This window comes from Theropithecus gelada, chromosome 9 (genome assembly GCF_003255815.1).
Source record: "Theropithecus gelada isolate Dixy chromosome 9, Tgel_1.0, whole genome shotgun sequence".
In the NCBI taxonomy this organism is placed as follows: Eukaryota; Metazoa; Chordata; class Mammalia; order Primates; family Cercopithecidae; genus Theropithecus; species Theropithecus gelada.
The window spans coordinates 94,023,409-94,040,393 of NC_037677.1; the positions used below are offsets into that span (position 1 = coordinate 94,023,409).

The 16,985-nt window shown below is 52.8% G+C and overlaps 2 protein-coding genes across 3 annotated transcripts in view; both read left to right on the forward strand.

The window, feature by feature from the left end:
- UBTD1 (ubiquitin domain containing 1) overlaps nucleotides 1-3,846 on the forward strand; it is a 64,200-nt gene extending 60,354 nt beyond the window's left edge. Inside the window, exons 2-3 of the mRNA XM_025397939.1 lie at nucleotides 547-774; nucleotides 2,778-3,846. Of these exons, the coding sequence (XP_025253724.1) occupies nucleotides 547-774; nucleotides 2,778-3,163 (614 nt within the window). The 3' untranslated portion in view covers nucleotides 3,164-3,846. The remainder of the gene's footprint in view (nucleotides 1-546; nucleotides 775-2,777) is intronic.
- Nucleotides 3,847-5,079: 1,233 nt separating this feature from the next.
- Nucleotides 5,080-16,815, forward strand: ANKRD2 (ankyrin repeat domain 2). 2 transcript variants are annotated; one of them, XM_025396739.1, is made up of 9 exons: nucleotides 5,080-5,508; nucleotides 10,404-10,505; nucleotides 10,843-11,001; nucleotides 11,101-11,208; nucleotides 13,465-13,563; nucleotides 13,930-14,028; nucleotides 15,245-15,343; nucleotides 15,533-15,631; nucleotides 16,498-16,815. In XM_025396739.1, exons 1-9 carry the CDS (start codon nucleotides 5,083-5,085, stop codon nucleotides 16,645-16,647), a joined length of 1,341 nt encoding a protein of 446 aa, XP_025252524.1. In that variant the 5' UTR covers nucleotides 5,080-5,082; the 3' UTR covers nucleotides 16,648-16,815. The 2 variants fall into 2 exon arrangements, with proteins under 2 accessions (XP_025252524.1, XP_025252525.1); XM_025396740.1 differs by lacking the exon at nucleotides 15,245-15,343.
- The last annotated feature ends 170 nt before the right edge of the window (nucleotides 16,816-16,985 follow it).

Below are 16,985 nucleotides of genomic sequence, written 5' to 3' on the forward strand. Positions count from 1 at the left end.
GTGCCCTGCCCCACATGATCATTCATTCAATCACGCCTGTAATCCCAGCACTCAGGAGGCCGAGGCGGGCGGATCACAAGGTCAGGAGTTTCAGACCAGCCTGACCAACATGGTGAAACCCCATCTCTACTAAAAATACAAAAATTAGCCAGGTGTGGTGGTGGGCATCTGTAATCCCAGGTACTCAGGAGGATGAGGCAGGAGAATCGCTTGAATCTGGGAGTCGGAGGTTGCAGTGAGCTGAGATCATGCCACTGCACTCCAGCCTGGGCAACAAGAGTGAAACTCCATGTCAAAAAAAAAAAAAAGCAACAAAAACAATGGTAGCATATGCTTTGCTGACACAATTATTTTATGTCCCTAGGTTGGTTATGTGAAGTTTCCTGACTCTTCCCTGCTATTTAGGAAGGGCTTCAGAGACCTGAATACTTAGTAGCCAGTGCAGCAGGGTTTCAGGGTCTGGCCTGGGAGGGTAGGGGACGGGGAGGGCAGGTTGCAGCTCAAGTAGCTTTAGAGATGCTGAGCCTCTCCTTCTGTCCTGCCCAGGACGCAATGAGCCCCTGAAGAAAGAGCGGCTCAAGTGGAAGAGCGACTACCCCATGACTGACGGGCAGCTGCGGAGCAAACGGGATGAGTTCTGGGACACAGCGCCTGCCTTTGAGGGCCGCAAGGAGATCTGGGATGCCCTCAAGGCCGCCGCCTATGCTGCTGAAGCCAACGACCACGAGCTGGCCCAGGCCATCCTGGATGGAGCCAGCATCACCCTGCCTCATGGTAAGTGGGCAGGGCCAGGGCTTTATCCCCGCTGGAGCTCGGGGGTCACCAGCACAGTCTGAGGGTGTTGAGGGGTGTGGAGCGGTGGGGCAGGTGGTTACTCACGTGTTCATTCCTTCAAGCAACCCTTACTGAGCGTGGACTAGGAGTGGGTACACAAGGAAAATGAGAAAATGAGACACAGTCTGTGCTTGCCTAATGACACGACAGAAAGACATCAACAAACTTGCAAAGCAGTGTCACAAATGCATTTTGGGACCCTAGAACATCCAAGGCACCGACCTTTATTTTATTTTTTATTATTTTTTTTGAGATGGAGTCTTACTTTGTCGCTTAGGCTGGAGTGCAGTGGTGGGATCTCGGCCCACTGCAACCTTTACCTCCTGAGTTCAAGCAATTCTCCTGCCTCAGCCTCCTGAGTACCTGGGATTACAGGCATGTGCCACCATGCCTGGCTAATTTTTGTATTTTTAATAGAGACCGGGTTTCACCATGTTGGCCAGGCTGGTCTCAAACTCCTGAGCTCAAGTGATCCACTGGCCTTGATGACCCAATAATGACTTTTATTGGGTCATTATGTGCTGGACACTGATCTAGAAACTTCCACTGCATTAGCTCACATAAGTTCATAGTAGCCTTATGGGGCCATGTAAAGCAGAGGGTAACAGTAGAGCTCTAGAATCACAGACTTGAGTTTCTTTTTTTTTTGAGATGGAGTTTCACTCTTGTTGCTCAGGCTGGAATGCAATGGTGCGATCTTGGCTCACTGCAACCTCCGCCTCCCAGGTTCAAGTGATTCTCCTGTCTCAGCCTCCTGAATAGCTGGGTTTACAGGCATGTGCCACCAGGCTGAGCTAATTTTGTATTTTTAGTAGAGACAGGGTTTCTCCTTGTTGGTCAGGCTTGTCTTGAACTTCCACCCTCAGGTGATCCGCCCGCCTTGGCCTCCCAAAGTGCTGGGATTACAAGCGGGAACCACTGTGCCTGGTCACAAACCTGGGTTTCAATCTGAATGTTTCCCTTTCCTAACTATGTTGCCTTTAGCAAGGAGCTTCTCAAATTTAGAGCCTGAGTGTCTTACAACTGTAAAGGGGAGATAATTATTAGGATTCAGCAAGATACATATAACATGATTTAGTCCAGTCCCAGCACTTAGTAGGTGCTCAAGAGACAATAAACATATTTCTGCATGCATTACATTTTACCAGTAAGGACACTAAGGCCCATGGAAAGCAGAGCTGTGCTGTTTCATTCATTCCTGTAACCCCAGCATCTGGCACATGTGAAGAAATGAAAAATAATATGCCAGGATGAAAAAGCCAGCACCTGGTGGAGCTGGGATGCCAGCTCAGGTATTCCTGACTCCAGTCCTGTACACCTAGTCATCAGGCTGTCCTAGGGAGATCTGACTGTGGGGTGGCCATGGCAGGTGTATTAGTCTGCTCAGGCTACTGTAACAAAATACCACATGCTGGGTGACTTAATCAAGAGACATTTATTTCCCACAGTTCTGGAGGCCGGGAAATCTGGCATCATGGTGCTGGCCAGTTCAGGTTTTGGTGAAGACTCTCTTGCTGGCTTGCAGGTGGCTGCCTTCTTGTTGTGTCCTCACATGGGGAGCGAGTGGAGAGTGAGATAGTGCTCTAGTGTCTCTACAAGAACTATAAGCCAGGGCAGTGGAGCACACCTGTAGTCTCAGCTGCTCGGGAGGCTGAGGTGGGAGGATTGCATGAGCCCAGGAGTTCGAGATCAGCGTAGGCAACGTAGGGAGATCTTGTCTCAAAAGAAAAAAAAAAAGAACCATCCTTCCGATCAGCGGACCAGAGGGTCAGGGCCCCACCCTATGACCTCATGTAACTTTAAGTATTTCTCTATAGGCCCTGTGTCGAAATACAGTCACACTGGGGGTTAGAGTTTCACTATATGAATTTGGGGAAACCCAAACATTTAATCCATGATAGTGGATCCCCAAGCTGATTCTGACAGCCCTGCCTCTCCTGTAGGCACCCTCTGTGAATGCTACGATGAGCTGGGCAATCGCTACCAGCTGCCCATCTACTGCCTGTCACCGCCCGTGAACCTGCTCCTGGAGCACACAGAGGAGGAGAGCCTGGAGCCCCCCGAGCCCCCACCCAGCGTGCGCCGTGAGTTCCCGCTGAAGGTGCGCCTGTCCACAGGCAAGGACGTGAGGCTCAGCGCCAGCCTGCCCGACACGGTGGGGCAGCTCAAGAGGCAGCTGCATGCCCAGGAGGGCATCGAGCCATCGTGGCAGCGGTGGTTCTTCTCCGGGAAGCTGCTCACAGACCGCACACGGCTCCAGGAGACCAAGATCCAGAAAGATTTTGTCATCCAGGTCATCATCAACCAGCCCCCACCACCCCAGGACTGATGGGCCCACGGACCCCTGGGAAGAGGCCCCGCCTGGAGCACTAGGCCTCTGCCCTGCTGCTGCCTTCCAGTACTGTCATTTTCTGCAGGGGCCCTCCCCTCAGTTTGGCTGATGGGCGAGCTGTGAAGGGACCCTGCCTTTCAGGGCACTACGTGCCACCAGTTCCCGGTACCCAGGGAGCAGGCGGCCACACACAGGCCTTGCAACCTTGTCAGAGAAAAGGCGAACAGGGCCCTCACCCTGCCTCTCTCCCGCAGCAGGTTCGAGCCACGAGGGCCAGCCAGGAGGCCCCTGGAGCCCAGATCTGTCATCTGGTGCTGCCAGCTGTGCTCACTCCAGTTTTCTGCTCAGGGTCTGAAGCAGCTGCTGTCTCCCTCCTCTGCCCCCATCCCCTGGCTCTCCCCTGGGCACAGTGCCACTCTCTTGGAAGGGAGGGAACCACCCGTGAGCCCCAGGGCTCGGGAAGCCTGAGGCGGGCCTCTGCCTCTCTCTGCCCCCAGCACAATTGGCAGAGATGAGGCGGGTGGTGGACGGCTGGGCTGTCGTGGCAGGGTCTGCACAGGGCCATGTTCTGGCTATAACCCAGGCAGTGGGAGGTCTGCAGCCTCGTCGTGGCCCCCACAGCAGGTCCCTGTGGACAGACATATCTGCATATTTATCAATAAAGCCTTTTGCTCCTTCTCGCTTGTCTGGCATTTGACTGAGTTCTCCTGCAGCCCTGTGGGGCTCCTGGAGCTGTTCTGGTATGGGAACAGGTGGATGCCTGGCCTCCCCAGCTGCTCTGGGCATGCCATCTCCAGCAGAGTGAGCCTGGAACTGCCAGTCTTCTGGGCCCTGATCCCAGCTCCCCTGGTGTCCTCATGAGTCCTCAGGAAAAGCCACTTAACCTCTGAACCCTCTTTGCTTTTCTTTAAAGCAGAGCCATGCTACCTGCCCTGCCTCCTCCATCAGTTGCTGGGAGGATTAAGCAGGAAGACAGATGTGAAAGTGCTTGCAAGGCGAAGACAGCACCTCAGGAAGGTGGTCTGCTCCTGCGGCAGGAGGGGCTCGCTTCCGGCCCTTGGAGACGCTGAACCCATTGTGATGTTAAAGCAAAATCTCTGACAGATTTAGATCATGTGTCAGAGGTTTGTGTCAGATTCCCAGCAAGGGAACCGGAGAGGAAAAGGAACCAGTTCCTCATGCTTCCTAGGGGAATGTGTGCGTATCTGAAGAGAGGGGAATCTTATATAAGGCTATTTAGCTAAGAGCAGCCACCAGCCAGGTGAGCCTTACAGAAGCACAGGGCCGGGTGTCTGCAGTTCCCTAGCAGGTTAACCTGAGTCACAATGAGCTCAGTGGAACTGGGCAAGTACAGATCTGATTTTGCTCCAGTTGGGAGTATTTTTCCTTCTCAGTGAGCATGGGCAGCCTCCTGGCCAGGGAAGTCTAGCACTGTCTGGGCCTGGCAAGGAAACCCTGGGAGGGCAGGAGGATCCAGAGTAGCTGCTGCTCCTTGCCAGCTGGGCTTAGTGCTTTCCGGAGACCCCTCTCTTGAAGCAAGACTCTGTAAGCCCTGCAGAGGTTCCCTGAGCACTTACCAAGGGAGGAGACAGATTTGATAAGGTTTGTTCGTGACTAAAAGTCACCCAGCCAAATGCAGTGGTGCTTAACTGGGGAGCATGTGGGACCCCGGAGAGCCTAAGGGCAGCGTGAGCTGTGATCAAAGAGGGAGACAACTGCCCTTCCTGCTACCACGGCCCTGGGCTGGACAAGTAGAGTGTGACCCTCCTCACAGCCAGCAGGGCCTGTCTGCAGGACAGCCTGGGAGTACAGAACTGTCCTGGGTCCCCACGTTTGGTTTTCAGGCCCTCTTCCTGGAGCTGGCTGAGCAGGGTTTCCAGGCATCCAGCAGGGGGCGCTGTCATCTGGGCTGGAGCATGCAGCCGGCAGGTCCCTTGTGCAGCCCAGCTGCCTTGGCTAAGGCCCAGCCAGGCCCAAGCGCTCAGGACAGAGGCTGGAGAGGTTCCTTCCTGCAGCCCTGCTCTTGGGACACGGTGCCCTCCAGCTCTAGTAGGCCAGGAGTTGGCGGGGCAACTGGCCTTGTTCCCTGGCCCTGGCTCCCCCTGCTCCCTGGGGCTGCCCGAGGTGAAGGTGACAGGTGGGGGAGGCAGGTGGAGAATTGGGCCAGTGAGCTCATGGCAAAGGCGCCCAGCTGGGCAGGGGTGGGTGCTCTGGCCTATAAAGCCCCCGAGGCGCTGTGGCCTGCAGAGGCGGTTATGGACGGCACCATGGAGGACTCCGAAGCGGTACAGAAGGCCACGGCGCTCATCGAGCAGCGGCTGGCACAGGAGGAGGAGAATGAGGTGCGGGCAGGGGTGGAGGTACCCAAGGGAGTCTGAGGAGATCCAGCTCTGCTGTCAAGGGGAGGGAGAGCCTGTCTGCTACACCTGTGGTGGGGAGGGGGGTAGATGTCCCCAGGGGCCCAGTTGGGCCTCATTCCTGTCTCAGGGTATTACTGGCAGAGGGTATTGCTGGCAGCACAAGACTGAGGCTTCAGCCTCCAAAACCGAGTCAGTGGGGTGGGGAGCTGGGCTGGGCCTCCTAAGAGTGCTCACCCTCCTGGGCCTTAAGAGACAGTGGGCTGTACAAAGCAGACAGCTGGGTGCTCCCTGGGACTGTCAGGAATGTGTGGCCCTGTGATGCTCCAGTGATGGGCTGGAAGGCTGGGGCAGGGGAAACTCCAGTGTTTGGCCACTGAAGAAGAGAGTGAGGAACAGTGAGGAAGGGATGCTGGGAAAGGAAGCATGGATTTTGCCAGCCTGCTGGCCACCCTTGGGGAGACCTTTGGAATGTGGTGTTCTGGGCAATTGCATTTTCTCTGGGATAAGGAAGTGGAGCGGTGGCAGGGGGTGCTGGCTTGTACTACTCTTCATTCTTTTTTTGAGACGGGGTCTCCCTCTGTCGCCCAGGCTGGAGTGCAATGGCACAATCTTGACTCACTGCAACTTTTTCCTCCTGGGTTCAAGCGATTCTCCTGCCTCAGCCTCCTGAGTAGCTAAGATTACAGGCATGCACCACCATTTTTTGTATTTTTAGTAGAGATGGAGTTTCACTATGTTGGTCAGGCTGGTCTCGAACTCCTGGCCTCGGGTGATCTACCCGCCTCGGCCTCCCAAAGTGCTGGGATTATAGGTGTGAGCCACCGTGCCCGGCCCCTACTCTTCATTTTATTTAAACTAATACTTCATCTAGTGTCGGCTGTGCCAAGAGTCCAGAGCTGTAGAAATGGGTGGACCAATAAGGCCCAGACCATGCCTTCTTTTTACCAACCCAGCATTCATTTTAGCCCACTTGTCGGTTTCATAGTCAACTAAAAAACAAGGCAAAGGGAAGAAATGACTAAATAGAGGTGTGAATCAGAAGTGGAGGAACACAAGGGGCTCATGAATTGTTCTGAGGGCCTTCAAGGACTCCTCTGTGGACAGGGCCAGGTGCAGTGGCTCAAGCCTGTAATCCCAGCATTTTGAGATCTGAGATTCGAGGTGGGTGGATCACTTGAAGTCAGAAGTTCGAGACCAGCCCAGCCAACATAGTGAAACCCCGTCTCTACTAAAAATACAAAAATTAGCCAGGAATGGTGTCAGGCACCTGTAATCCCAGCTACTCGGGAGGCTGAGGCAGGAGAATTGCTTGAACCTGGGAGGCGGAGGTTGCAGTGAGCCGAGATTGCACCACTGCACTTCAGCCTGGGTGACAGAGGGAGACTCTGTCTCTAAATAAATAAATAAATAAAGGGACTCCTCTGTGGTCAGGAGGATACCTGAGCTGGGCCTTCAAGGGGACTCAGTGGAGTCCAGGATGGTGGAGGGTATTCCAGCCTCAGGAAATGCAGGAGCTGAAGTTTCCATGAGTGAAAATGTGGCTGTTTTGAGAAAGTCTGGTAGTAGGGCTAAGGCTGGAGAGATACAAGCCAGAGAGGGCCATGTTCTGTGGGTAGTGAGGCGCCACTAAATGTTACTGAGTGCGGGAGATTGGTGTCATCTGCCCTATTTTAGGAAGGCAGCTCTGATGGCCCTGAGGACTTGTTGGAAAAGGCTGGCCCTAACAGGAGTGGAGGGGAGGAGATGAATCAGTTTGGAGGTAGATGCCATTCAAAAAAAGAGTGTGACTGAATGAGGGGTGAGGAGGAAGGAAGGGTCAGGACCCCAAGGGAAGAAGAGATGAGGTCAGGAAAGAGTTTGGACTGAGCCCTGGCTGGGGCAAGCATCCGTGGATCTCTAGGAATCCTACTTCTCACTCCCCCAAGGGCGTGTGCCTATGGTTGGCTGGTGCCAGGCAGGTGAGTCATGCTGCTATGCCAGTTCTGGACTGCTGCCAGTAGACACAGGGACCTTCAGCGAGGGGATGCAGAACAGTCCTCTTCCGTTCATTCATCCAATAAATATAGCTACAGAGCTGGCAGCACACCAGTGCCAGGCCCTGTGCTAAGCATTTTACAGGCATTCTCTCTTTTAATCTGCATGACAATCTATGAAGTAAGGTGGGAGCTTTGTATGTTTCGTGAACTCACATTCAATGCAGCAAACAGTTACTGAGCACCTACTGTATGTCAGCCCACAAAGACAAACCTGAAATGAAGGGCTCTAGGGTCTGGGGAAGATGTAGGTGAGCATTAGAGTCCCCAGTTGTCTCTACCAGGACCCAGCCTGGCAGTGTCCTTGGAGGAGAGCCCCTGTTTAGCCTGTGCCCCATCCCCAGGGTGGGAAGGGAAGGAGGGTCCCAGAGGCCAGCGCAGGGCCTGGAGTTCTACTGTGGTGAGCTTACTGGGTTAGGTCATCACTGAGAACTTAAGGGTTAGCAGAGATGCTGAGCCTGCTTGCCATCATCCATTCACTCATTCATTCATTCATTCATTCACCAGTCACTAAGCACCTACTATGTGCTAGGGCCTGTCACAGATGCTGGGGACACCAAGATGATTAAGACACAAGCTGGGGAGCTGCAGTGGCTCAGGCCTGTTGTCCTGGCGTATAAGGAGGCACGGCTAGGCATTCGAGGCCAGCCTGGATAACATAGAAACCTCTCATCTATATAACAACAACAACAAAAATTATAGCCGGGTGTGGTAGCTCATACCTGTAATTCCATCACTTTGGGAGGACAAGGCGGGTGGATTGCCTGAGCTCAGGAGTTCGCGACCAGCCTGAGCAACATGGTGGAACCCCATCTCTACTAAAATACAAAAAATAATTAGCCGGGCATAGTGGCATGCACCTGTAGTCCCAGCTACTCGGGAGGCTGAGGCAGGAGAATCGCTTGAACCCAGGAGGTAGAGGTTGCAGTGAGCCGAGATCGCGCCACTGCACTCCAGCCTGGGTGACAGCGGGACTCCGTCTCAAAAAAAAAAAAAAAAAGACACAAGCTGGCCCTCTGGGTGCTCCCTGAGGAGCCCAGCCAAAGTCCCACATGCAGCAGTAGCTGCAGCCCCAGGTTATCTTTCATTCTTGGAAGAAGATGCAGTGTTTCAGGTTAGGCCAGCACTAAGACCTCAAACCATGAAGCCCAACATGAAAGGGAGAAAGCAGTGGCTAACAGAACCTTCAGAATGAAGACCTGGGAAATCAGCTCTCAAAACCATCTTGAAGGAGCAAATGTGGGAGCTCGGGGAGGAATGGGAAAGGGACCTGAGTGATCTGTAAGCGTGGCCTCCTTCCCGGCTGCCACATTGACTCAGGACCCTCCAACCTGGGCAATTGTTCCTGGACTCATAGCCACACAAGCTGCCTGGTGGGGACTGCAGTGATGGGGGTGCCAGCACATCACAAAGAGAGAAGAAACAGTACAGGAAAATCAGAGGGCAAATGCAGAGACCTGGCAGGCAGTTGGACCTGGATTACAGTGAAAAGAAGGTTTCAGGCTGAAGGTGAGGAGCTGCTGCTCCCATCACCAAGTTTCCCTGAAAGCACTAGTTTCCAAGCTCTTGACTTCACAGATCAGTGAAATCTGAGAGAGAAAAAAAAAAGTATCTAACAAAGGAGTTGCCAAATTTTATATTGCAAAGTAAGACCATTTAAGATATAATCATCTCTCATCACAATTATTTCATCAGTGAATTATTTGCTTATTTTTAAAACTTATTTTATTTATTTATTTTATTCATTTTTTTGAGACCGAGTCTCACTCTGTTGCCCAGGCTAGAGTACAGTGGCACTATCTTGCCTCACCGCAACCTCCACCTCCTGGGATCAAGTGATTCTCATGCCTCAGCCTCCCAAGTAGCTGGGACTACAGGTGTGTGCCAACACACCTGGCTAATTTTTGTATTTTTAGTAGGGATGGGGTTTCGCCATGTTGCCTGTGGCTGGTCTCGAACTCCTGGGCTCAAGCAATTCACCTGCCTCGGCCTCCCAAAGTGCTTGGATTATAGGTGTGAGCCACTGTGCCTGGCCTATTTATTTTTTTGAGGCAGGGTCATTCTCTCTCTGTCTCACTGTCACTCAGGCTGGAGTGCAATGGCATGATCTTGGCTCACTGCAACCTCCCCTTCCTAGGCTCAAGTAATCCTCCCACCTTAGTCTCCCAAGTAGCTGGGACTACAACAAAATCCACCATGCTTGGCTAATTATTTAAATTTTTTGTAAAGATGGGGTCTCACTATATTGCCCAGGCTGATCTCAAACTTCTGGCTCAAGTGATCCTCCCACTTCAGCCTCCCAAAGTGCTGGGATTACAGATGTGAGCCACTGTGCCTGGCCTATTTATTTTTAGAGACACGATCTTGCTATGTCTCTGGAGCTGGTCTCGAAACCCTGGGATTGAGAAATGCTTCTGTCCCAGCTACTCCCTCCCCAGTAGCTGGGACTAAAGGTTGACACCACCACACCCAGCCAAAGTGAATTTTTAATGCCAAAAAAGTAAAGAAAAAAAAATAATCTTGGTGCTTGAAAGAGTGAATATATCTAATCTTATGACAAACTCACTCTGGTGGCCTTTAATGTTGTTTTGCAGGGATCCAGGCCAGTCAGCAGGCAGGCGTCTGAGCTCAGGGTTGGGACTGGGGCTGAAGCTGAGGTGGGGAACTCGCCCCTTTTGGGGGCCTCTCCAGGGGCCCTGCTCTTGCTGGGGGCTCTCCAGGATGAGCCAGAAGGACTCTGAGACCACCCAGGAGTTGGTCCCTGTGGGGTGTCCTTGGCATGGTTGGGGGAGAGGCTGCCTGTCTCCTCGGGTCCTGGAGAAGGTGCCCTCCTTGGATCACCAGAAACTCCGGGGAGACGCACGCCAGAAGCTGCCCATGGACTTGCTGGTACTGGAGGATGAGAAGCACCACGGGGCTCAGAGTGCAGCCCTGCAGAAGGTGAAGGTAAGCCGGGGAGGACCCAATGTCTACACCCAGGGGACCAGCCAGGCAGCCATGGCCTGTCTGCACCTCTCCCCACGTAGCCCATGGACCAGCAGTTCAGCACCCCGGGGAGAGCTTGCTAGCCCTGAAGAATCTCCGCCCCGCCCCTGAACTACTGAGTCAGAATTCCCCCAATCTGAGAGCCATCTAGGCCTAGAAGGAGGGATAGACCTTGGTTCCTTCTTTCTTGAGAAGGTCTTCCTGCCCACCCCCCCCTCCCCACCAGCTTAGCTCAGAGGTCTCCCAAGCCCCCCAGACTCTCTGCCCAGCCTGGGGGTTAATGGGCCATCCCGCGCAGGGCCAAGAGCGCGTGCGCAAGACGTCCCTGGACCTGCGGCGGGAGATCATCGACGTGGGCGGGATCCAGAACCTCATTGAGCTGCGGAAGAAACGCAAGCAGAAGAAGCGGGACGCCCTGGCCGCCTCGCAGGAGCCACCCCCGGAGCCCGAGGAGATCGTAAGGGTCCTGGGGAGGACACCGCGAGGGGGCGGAGGGGGAGCCCGGGAGGGTTCTGATCGCCGGGACGGCCCGTGACTGCTGCGTCCACACCTGCAGACTGGCCCTGTGGATGAGGAGACCTTCCTGAAAGCTGCGGTGGAGGGGAAAATGAAGGTCATTGAGAAGTTCCTGGCTGACGGGGGATCAGCTGACACGTGCGACCAGGTGATGCTCCTAGCCGCCCCTGACCCGCCTCCCTGTCAGTTGCCACCCACTCTGCTCAGCTCCTGGGCAGCCCACTGTGAGCCTATTTGAGAGGAGGCACGGTTGTTCTTTGGGTGGGTGGGCGGCTGGGGCGCTCAGAATGGGGTGTCCCCTCCCCACACAGGAATTGATCTAAATCCTGAAACCCTTTTCCAACTTGAATCACCTGCAAAGCAACAAATGTCACATGTTTGTTTAGGAAAGAAAGAAAAAATGCAATCAAATAAAAATAGACCAGGACCAGAAGATGTGGGCTCAAATCCCATCTCTTTCACTCACGAATTGTGGGACCTGTGGCTGGGTCGGTGCCCGCTCCATGCCCAGTTTCCTCCTCTGTAAAATGGCCTACTTCCCTCACAACATGTTATGGTGATCAAATGGAATATTAGGCTGGGCACTGTGGCTCCTGTCTGTAATCCCAGCACTTTAGGAGGTCAAGGTGAGAGGAGCGCTTGAGCTTAGGAGTTCAAGACCAGCCTAACCAACAGAATGAGACCCTGTCCTCTCTATGTAGATATAGATATAGATATGTTTTTTGGTAAAAATTGTTTTTGGTAAAAGGAAAAAAGGAATATTAGCACCTTAGTAAGTATTCACTGAATGAATGAAGAAACTATCAAGCATGTGTTAAGAGATGAGATGATATTTTTGTTTCTTATGGTATAGTTTTTTTTTTTTTTTTTTTGAAACAGAGTCTCACTCTGTCGCCCAGGCTGGAGTGCAGTGGTGCAATCTCAGCTCACTGCAACTTTCGCCTCCCAGGTTCAAGCAATCCTCCCACCTCAGCCTCCCAAAGTGCTGGGATTACAAGCTTGAGACACCCACCACTCCTGGCCCATTTTAATTTTTTTATCATGGTAAAACATAACAGGAAATGTTCCACTTTAACCATTTTAAGTGTACAATTCAGTGGTATTCATTACATTTACAATGTTGTGCAATCATATTTACTTTTCTTTTCTTTCTTTTTTTTTTTTTTTGAGATGGAGTCTCACTCTGTCACACAGGCTGGAGTGCAGTGGCGTGATCTCGGCTTACTGCAACCTCTGCCTCCCAAGTTCAAGTGATTTTCCTGCCTCAGCCTCCCGAGTAGCTGGGATTACAGGTGTCCGGCACCATACCTGGCTAATTTTTGTATTTTTAGTAGAGACAGGGTTTCAACATGTTGGCCAGGCTGGTCTCGAACTCCTGTTCTCAGTTGATTCGCCTGCTTCAGCCTCCTGAAGTGCTGGGATTACAGGCATGAGCCATCGTGTCCGGCCCCTTGCAGCCATATTTTCTAAATTTTTCATCACCCATCATACTTATTTTTGTTTTCCCTGAAACTGCCTCTTTCACACTTCTAGGGTGCTTTCTTGCTGTCATATCCTGGAATTTGGCACATTAGTGGTTTTCCACCTTTGGTCTACATTATTGTAGACTTGGACCACATGTCCTTTCTGTTTTTTAGACTCCAAAGTCTTAATCTTTTCAGTCTGTCCAAGTACCTCCTATTTCTGAGCGCCATGCTAGGTGCCAGAATACAAAAATAAAAATAAAAATAAATAAATAAATAAAACAGACTGGGGTTGGTTCCTTGGGGAGACTGACGTGTAACCAGATCATTCGAATATGGAAAGATACTCACGGTGGCCTGTAACCGGATCATGAGAATATGGAAAGATATTGTGGCTTGAGCGTTTCAAAAGTCCAAGGCAGAAAGGAGAAGGGGAAAAGTTTATTTTTTCTTGGAATCAGTGATCAGTGTCACCTGTTCATTCTGGCTCATTGTGCTAGGCACTTGGGGAGTCCAGCAAGACTTGACTTGCCCTCAAACACACTCTCACAGTTAGGGGTTATCTGGGCCCTAGGGAAGCCCTGGCCTAGAGGTTTCAAGGAAATGATGGCATTTGAGCTACACCTTGAAGGAATAGCAGATTTCATCAAGCACTCCCAGGAAGTGAGGGCAGAACAGTCATGCTTGGCAGAGGAAACCGCCTGTGTAGAGGCATGGTGTGATGTGCTTGGCAGGCAGTGAGAAGGCCGGGTTCCCCGGGGCACAGGGCTCCCAGGCTGGTCTGGATAGAGCATAAGGGAGCTGGCAGAACACAGAAAACCTGGGGGCCAAGCACAGGGGTGAGAAGCAAGCTGTGGGGGAGGCCTGGGCCTCAGCTTGGGTGGGAGATGAGCTCAGGCCTGGAGCCAGAGGCCAGGCCCTGACAGCCTCTCTGGGGACAGTTCCGTCGGACAGCACTGCACCGATCCTCCCTGGAAGGCCATGTGGAAATCCTGGAGAAGCTTCTAACTAGTGGAGCCACTGTGGACTTCCAGGATCGGGTGAGTGAGAGGGCAGGTATTCAGTGGGAGACAGGAGGTGTGTCCAGCACTGACAGACAGAAACCCTCTCCCTGACACCTGTGCCAACCTGAAGCATAAACAGGTTGCTCAGGGGCCAGACTCCACTTCGGTGGCTTATGTGACTTTGAGTTAGCCCCTTCTCCTCCCTAAGCATCCTCTGTGAGTCTGGCTTGGACCAGATGGGCCCTGAGTGTTCTTCTGTTCTACTTGGCCCATTGCCCATGCTCAGGCCTGCTCCCTGTACTTTTCTCCTAGATACCCCTCTGCCCTTCTGGCTGGAGTCCATTCCCCCCAGATGCTTTCTTCCCTGCAGCTCTGTAGTTAGACCCCATCATTTCCTTCTAGCTGGACTGCACAGCCATGCATTGGGCCTGCCGCGGGGGCCACTTAGAGGTGGTGAAACTTCTGCAAAGCCGAGGAGCAGACACCAATGTGAGGGACAAGGTGAGGCAACAATGCTCAGACGCAACAGATACTGGGGTGGCTGTGGGGAGGAAGGCAGGGGTCCGAGGGCAGGAAAGCCCAGGGGGCAGGAAGGTAGTGAGCTAGTCTGGTTTCTGGCTGCAGAGCAGGAAAGCTAAAACAGTGTCCTACTGGGCCTCCCAGCCCACGAATTGGTCCCTGCCATCCACACAGGCCCTTGAGGAACCACCATCTGAGGACAGGAGCAGGAAGAGCAGACAAGAAGGGAGAACAAGAGACTCACTGTCTTGGGGGCTTTAGGACCACTCAAAAGATGCATGATTTGTTCATGTTCTCTGCCATTATCCTTCTATCTACCTATCTATTCATCCATCCGTCTATTCATCCATCAATTCCTCCATTTATTTATCCCCTCATTCATTCATTTATTTATGCACCATCCTTCTATTCATTCATTCTTTCATGTAGAACCTTGAACAAGTGACAGCCTCTGAGCTTCTGTTCCTCATCTGTAAAATGTCTTGCAGAGTTCTTGTGTAGATTAGGTGGGAAAACATATGTAAATGAATTATTTGTTCAACATAAGGCAAATGTCTTGTAAGCTTTTGCTAGGTCCATTACATAGTCATCTCTCAATAAATGACATCTATTATGATTATTAAAAGAAGGGTAGGGCCAGGCACGGTGGCTCACGCCTGTAATCCCAGCACTTTGGGAGGCCAAGGCAGGCAGATCACGAGGTCAGGAGATCGAGACCATCCTGGCTAACACAGTAGAATCCCATCTCTACTAAAAATACAAAAAAAAAAAAAAACTAGCCGGGCGTGGTGGCGGGCGCCTGTAGTCCCAGCTACTTGGGAGGCCAAGGCAGGAGAATGGTGTGAACCCAGGAGGTGGAGCTTGCAGTAAGCCAAGATGGCGCCACTGCACTCCAGCCTGGGCAACAGAGCAAGACTCCATCTAAAAAAAAAAAAAAAAAAAAGAGGGTAGAAGAGTGAGCAGCTGGGTGAGAGGAGAATCATAGAAGGATTCCTAGAGGAAGTGGCGTTTAAGTCTTTAGAGTTAGGCCATTGGATAGGATGGTAGGAAATTGTACCATTCTCTGCCCCTCCAGGGCTCAGGCCTTGGCACTAGGACTTGGAAGAGGGATTAAGCTGGAGTTAGGACAGCCCTCCCTCTCCAGGGGTACCATAGTTCAGACCCTGTCAACCAGCAGTTCCTGATTCTTCCCACCCAGCTGCTGAGTACCCCGCTGCACGTGGCAGTCCGGACAGGGCACGTGGAGATCGTGGAGCACTTTCTATCCCTGGGCCTGGACATCAATGCCAGAGACAGAGTGAGTGCTAGCCTGTCCGCTGCTCACCCTGCCATGAGTGCGTGGGCAGCCTGCGGGCCCCTACAGGTGGTGTCCTTCCTCCTGGGGCCTTCGGGACTTGGCCCTGAGCAGGGTCTCTAGCTCACCTCCCATCACCCTTGCCCCTCCCACTGCCCACAAGGGCCATGCTGAGTGCCACTCTGACTCTAGGAAGGGGATACTGCCCTGCATGATGCTGTGAGGCTCAACCGCTACAAAATCATCAAACTGCTGCTCCTGCATGGGGCTGACATGATGACCAAGAACCTGGTAAGCTCATTCCCCGCTGATTCAGCCGTTGGCGTGAGCACTCACACAGTGCAGGGGCCGTCCAGGCTGCTGGGGCAGCCCCCGCCTCGGGACATGTATCACTGGCTCTAGTCAGCACCATAGTACATAAAGCTGTCTTCTTCCAGAGCACCATTCCAACTGCCCGCCCCATTCTCTGTGTGTGTCTATGGCCAGAGTGCAAGTGCAGAGAGACAGCAGGAGGGGCAGCAAGAGGACTTCCCAAAGACCCCCAGTTAGGCCAGAGGGGGTCCTCACGTACAGGCCCAAGGAGGCCAGAATCATGAATGGCCAGAGCTGGAAGGGACCGAGCACTGGCTGGCATGACAGTTCCTAGCACTCCATGTCAGTTCCTGTGGTCTTTGAGTTTTCTTAGGATCTAGGCAGGAAGTCCTTGGAAGAGGAAGGTGCCCAGGGAACACCTTGGACTAGGGAACACTTAGTCCAAGTTCTTCTTTGGGGCCCAGAGTATTCACAAAAGGAGGGCATGGGAGAGTACCTCGGGCTCAAGAAAGGCTAAGGGGATAATGAGAAAAGCAGGAAAATCTGGAGCAGGTATAAATGAGGGTTTTTCACCCTCAGCATGATTGACATGTCAGGCTGGGTGATTGTCGTAGGGGACTGTCCTATGTGTTGTAGAATGTTTAAGCAGCATTCTTGGCCTCTGTCCACTAGATGCCAGTAGTACCCTGTCCCCTAGTGTGACAACGAAAAGTATCTTCACACGTAGCCAGTTGCCCCCATTTGAGAAGCACTGGTGGTGTCAATGAGGGTACCTTCTGTGAAAGCCTTCAGGAGAGTGAACAGATTTTCTCTTGCTCCCACCCCGCCCCGCCCCGCCACCCCAGGCAGGAAAGACCCCCACGGACCTGGTGCAGCTGTGGCAGACTGATACCCGGCACGCCCTGGAGCATCCTGAGCCGGGGGCTGAGCATAACGGACTGGAGGGGCCTGATGAGAGTGGGCGGGAGACCCCTCAGCCCGTGCCAGCCCAGTGAATTTGTGCCCCAGCACAGCCAGCTACCCAGCCCCTCTCTGTGTGCAGCCAGAGGGTCCTAAGAATGACTCTCAGAGCTAACTGAGGGCCCAGTCTTTTTTCTGCGTGATACAGGAGCACCCACAAACTACCACAATAAAAAAGCTGTTTTTGCTAATTGCGATGTTCATTTCCATTTGTGTCTGAAATCTTTGGGAATGAAGGAAGGCTGGGGGCAAATGTTGGCTTGGGGAGGAGGAAAACTGGGAGCTGGTTGGCCCTCTGAGCCAGCCCCGCAGCTGCTTTACTGTGGTCTCTTTTCCTTTCTTCCCTGCCACGCAACTTTTCCTGCCCCTTCCC

Bases quoted from the DNA above. Each gene is read 5' to 3' on its own strand.
- ANKRD2 (XM_025396739.1), top strand. From the start codon at position 5,083: ATGCAGCCGGCAGGTCCCTTGTGCAGCCCAGCTGCCTTGGCTAAGGCC. The intron at 11,002-11,100 runs GTAAGGGTCCTG...CCACACCTGCAG, and splicing joins CCCCGGAGCCCGAGGAGATC to ACTGGCCCTGTGGATGAGGA. The intron at 15,344-15,532 runs GTGAGTGCTAGC...CTCTGACTCTAG, and splicing joins ACATCAATGCCAGAGACAGA to GAAGGGGATACTGCCCTGCA.